The 4,183-nt window shown below is 31.8% G+C and overlaps 1 protein-coding gene across 1 annotated transcript; it reads left to right on the top strand.

Moving 5' to 3' along the window:
• The first annotated feature begins 2,713 nt into the window (after positions 1–2,713).
• LOC111445355 (transcription factor MYB62-like) lies at positions 2,714–3,883 on the top strand. The gene is made up of 3 exons (XM_023083690.1): positions 2,714–2,925; positions 3,002–3,131; positions 3,241–3,883. Exons 1-3 carry the CDS (start codon positions 2,802–2,804, stop codon positions 3,773–3,775), a joined length of 789 nt encoding a protein of 262 aa, XP_022939458.1. The 5' UTR covers positions 2,714–2,801; the 3' UTR covers positions 3,776–3,883.
• The last annotated feature ends 300 nt before the right edge of the window (positions 3,884–4,183 follow it).

Below are 4,183 nucleotides of genomic sequence, written 5' to 3'. Positions count from 1 at the left end.
TTTTTTTTTTTTTTTTTTTTTTTTTTTTTTTTTTTTTTTTTTTTTTTTTTGGTGCATTTTATGATCATGGTCAATTCAGATAATGGATGGCTTGTGGAATTGAAAAATCCAAGCTTTATTGTGACGCACAATTCTTGGATGTGACACATTAATATCCAAAAATTCCACAATTTTTTTGAATCTTCCGAATTAAATGGAGAATTCAATTCCTATTTCACTTCGTGACGTAGGTTTATTATTCCTAGCATCATAGGTCTTATGTTTCTGCTTGTCGGGAATGAGAATTATTTCTTTTTAATTTCGTTCTCTAACCTAACGTGGGATCTCATGCTTGATTTTTATAAATTTTTTAAAGTTCTTAATCGATATACATTTACACGAACAATCTGTGAGACGTTTTAACCTTTGTTTTGTTGTACTAAAGAAACTATGAAGAACTTTAAATTCTCCTTTTTATCTCGAGAAAAGAAAAAGGGCAATCAATGTTGATGTTTGTGTGAAAGAGTCCCCCACCTAAAAGCATGCTTGCTTCCAACATTTGTAAACAAAGTTCCTTGTGGTTCACATAATCTCCCTTCCAATTATTGCACCAACTTATTGATCAATTGGATAAGCTTCGATCTATTAGATATACATTGAGATTTGAGACTCGAAAACTTTATGATAACGGATTTTATTTTAGTGTGTTTGTGGGTTAGATTTAGACATTTTTATATTCAATTCAATTGTTCGGGTTGTATAATTTTTCAACCCAAACAACCTTATTTTAAAGAATAATCCATAAGAATTAATATATTTGATTGGGGTCGAATTCGAATGGATTGTTTTAATTTATGACAAAATACCACTCGGGCAAACTCATCATTAATGTAAACTTCTTAATATATTTTATATACTTTTACTTGGCTCGGGTCACTCAAGGGCTTTGTCCCATGAACACGAAATCAAACCGAGTCAATTCGTGTTTAGAAAAATGAACCCAAACCAACTCGAGGGTTTTGTCCCATGAACACGAAACCGAACCAAGTCAATTTGTGTTCAGAAAAATGAACCTAAACCAACTCAAAAGGCTAATCCAACCCAACCCAACTCCTTATAGTTTGAGTTGGATTGGTTCGAATTGTTCGATTGTTGGATTGAATGTACACGGTTAGTTGTTTCAACACCGGTCGTGAAAATTTGAAAAAAAGAGTGATATATTCATATTCATAATTTGGTTCTCATTCCCCGAACTTTATGTCTATCGTCAATCAAATAGCGCTTTCCCTTCTCTATTTATAATTATACCATCTTTTTCTTCCTCTTCCTCTAGTCCCCCCACCCTTCTATTTCTTTCATTTTTTTTTTCCGAAATATGTCGTCTCGAGTGGTTCGAAAGTACTGTTTATACTAAAAAGCACTTTTCGAAAAGCAAACTTAAACCATGAGTTTTTTTCTTCAAAGTTTGTCTTATTGTCATAACTAATAACTTGAGGGTGATAAATTTTAAAATTAAAATATAGGTAAATATTAACTCATTAATAAACACTTGTTGAGCTACTCTGAACATACTTCAGTGAGTAAAGACATCGATTATGTAACAACCTAAGTCTACTGATAGTAGATATTGTTCTTTTTGGAGTTTTCCCTCGAGATCTTCCCCTCAAGGTTTTAAAATGCTGTCTATTACAGATAGGTTTCTACAGTCTTGCACCAATCGAAGTGGGATCTCACAGATTATCATCCTACAGTTTAATGATTTGATTGTCTACTACATAAATATTGACTCATTAATTAAAGACGGGTTATGATAGCTGTAAATTACAGAGACTTGGCAAAGGTACTCAAATGATCATCTTTCATTCATAGAGTCCAATGCCTTGGAAAAAAATACATGAAAGAGGACACACGACTCATCTAACTCCACTAATAACAAGAAAAATAGCTAACAGAAATTTGCTACTCAACAGGTTAAGTTGCTCCAAACATATTTTAGTGAATATAAACATCGATTATCATCTAGTTTAGTTATTAGAGATTAAAAATCTTAAACGACGAAACAAAGGTTGATTTTAATTTTTTTTATTTAACTAATTCACTAATGTATATATTTAAATGTTAAATACACTGGAGAACGTACTACACACAATTACCGAGTCATTTTATAACAATTTAAAGATCATTGACCTATTAGGCACAAACACGAAAGTTCACGGACTAAATTAATAATTTAACCCTAAAAAATAATCATCATGCAAACTTACCGAGTCATTTGATAACAATTTAAAAAATAATCACGTTTATTTCCTCTCGATTTTCTTCCTATCATTTCCAAATTTCTTATACGTTTGAATTCTTAGTCAAATATTAAAAACATTTTTTTTAATACTAAAACAAATAAAATTCTAAATAAAATATTTTATATTTAAAAAAATACAAATGAGTCAACATTATTCTTTTTTTTATTAATTTATTATAACTTATAATCAATTTGCATTACAACATGCATGAACCTAAGAGTTAAAATAAATAAAAACTCAAAAGTTAAAATTAAAAATAAATAAATAAAAGAGAAGTCTTGAAGTTTTTTTTTTTTTTTTTTTTAATAATAATTAAATTAGTAGAGGGTATTATTAAAATGAATTGGGTAAATTTGATAAGAAAATTCCACCAAATTTAAGCACAAAAAGGAAGGAAAATGTGATGAAATTCTCCCACCTCTCTCTCCCAATCTCTATAAATCTCTCCCACTGCTGTCTCTCTCTCTCCCATTCAAATCAGCACATAAAAATCCTCTCTTTCTCTGTGTTCTTGGTGTCTCCATGGAAGGTGTTGGAAGAAGTGAGCTGCGAAGAGGCCCATGGACCATTGAAGAAGACACTCTCCTCATTCACTATATTGCTTCTCATGGTGAAGGGCATTGGAACAATTTAGCCAAACATGCAGGTCCTTTTTGCAAAAACAAAAGTTTACCCTGTTTCTATTTCCATCCCTCTTATTCTTCTTCCTCCTCCTCCTCTAGGCCTCGAGAGAACCGGAAAAAGTTGCAGGTTGAGATGGCTGAATTACTTGAAACCCGACATCAAACGTGGGAATCTCACTCCTCAAGAACAGCTCCTCATCCTCCAACTCCATTCCAAATGGGGCAACCGGTACGAAACCGTTTCGATTCAAAAAATTTATTTTTTTCTACTTGTAATGATGGACGAATCAAAGAACTTAAAACTTGTTTGTTCGTGTGTATTTGTTGTTGACTTGTAGATGGTCAAAGATTGCACAACAATTACCGGGAAGAACAGATAATGAGATAAAAAATTACTGGAGAACGCGGATACAAAAACAAGCAAAACAGCTCAACATCGAATTGAACAGCGAAAAATTCTTGGAGACAGTTCGTCATTTGTGGATTCCGAGGTTGCTTCAAGAAATGGACCAAAGATCATCATCGACTTCGTTTAACTTCAATTCTCCATCGTTGGAGAGCTTCTCACAACATCTCCTGCAAAACCCATCTGGTTCATCCGCCATTGAAGCCAACCAGAGCTCAATTCAGAGCTCTGGGGTTTATTATCAATGGGCAGAGTCCTCTGAAAGTGTTTCAGAAGAGTTTGGGAATAATTCTGATCTGCAGCCACTGGATAATGGTGAGCTTCAGGTGGACCAGCTACAACACCCATTCTCTTTGTTGGGTGCTGCTTGTGGAGTTGCAGAGTTTGATGGCCAAATGGCTGCAGCTGATTGGGTGTTGGGGGATGATGTGGCAGAGACCTTTTGGAATTTGGAAAATTGTTTGTAGAGATTAATTATGGCTTTTCTTATAGGTGAATTAGTTTAATCAACTACATCTTGTAAAGAGATGATCTTTTTTATTCAATACAAAAGTATCATAGTAATTTTATTATCATAAGTTTAAATTTGATGATTTATATTAACTAATTTTGAAAATACATTTTGATTTAATTTATTAATTTAATTTATTACTAAAATTTATGTATAGGTAACGTTTGGAATTTCTTTTAAACTTTTTTAACATGTTCTATTAAAAATGTTTTTATCTTAAAATTTTTAAATACTTCAAATAATAATTTTTTTGTTTCATAAAAGTGTTTTTTAGTTATTAAATTAAAAAAAAACATATTTTGATCCAATAATTCAGTACGTTAGTGTAGACAGTACTTTAAATATTAATTTTTTTGAACATATA

Source organism: Cucurbita moschata, unplaced genomic scaffold (genome assembly GCF_002738365.1).
Source record: "Cucurbita moschata cultivar Rifu unplaced genomic scaffold, Cmos_1.0 Cmo_Scf00007, whole genome shotgun sequence".
Classification (NCBI taxonomy): Eukaryota; Viridiplantae; Streptophyta; class Magnoliopsida; order Cucurbitales; family Cucurbitaceae; genus Cucurbita; species Cucurbita moschata.
The sequence above is the reverse complement of the archived record's forward strand: the minus strand, read 5'-3'. Positions and strand labels throughout refer to the sequence as shown.

Excerpts from the sequence above, each read along its gene's own strand:
- LOC111445355 (XM_023083690.1), top strand. The coding sequence starts at position 2,802 with ATGGAAGGTGTTGGAAGAAGTGAGCTGCGAAGAGGCCCATGGACCATT. Across the intron at positions 2,926-3,001 it reads CAATTTAGCCAAACATGCAG|GCCTCGAGAGAACCGGAAAA; the intron begins GTCCTTTTTGCA and ends CTCCTCCTCTAG. Across the intron at positions 3,132-3,240 it reads CATTCCAAATGGGGCAACCG|ATGGTCAAAGATTGCACAAC; the intron begins GTACGAAACCGT and ends GTTGACTTGTAG.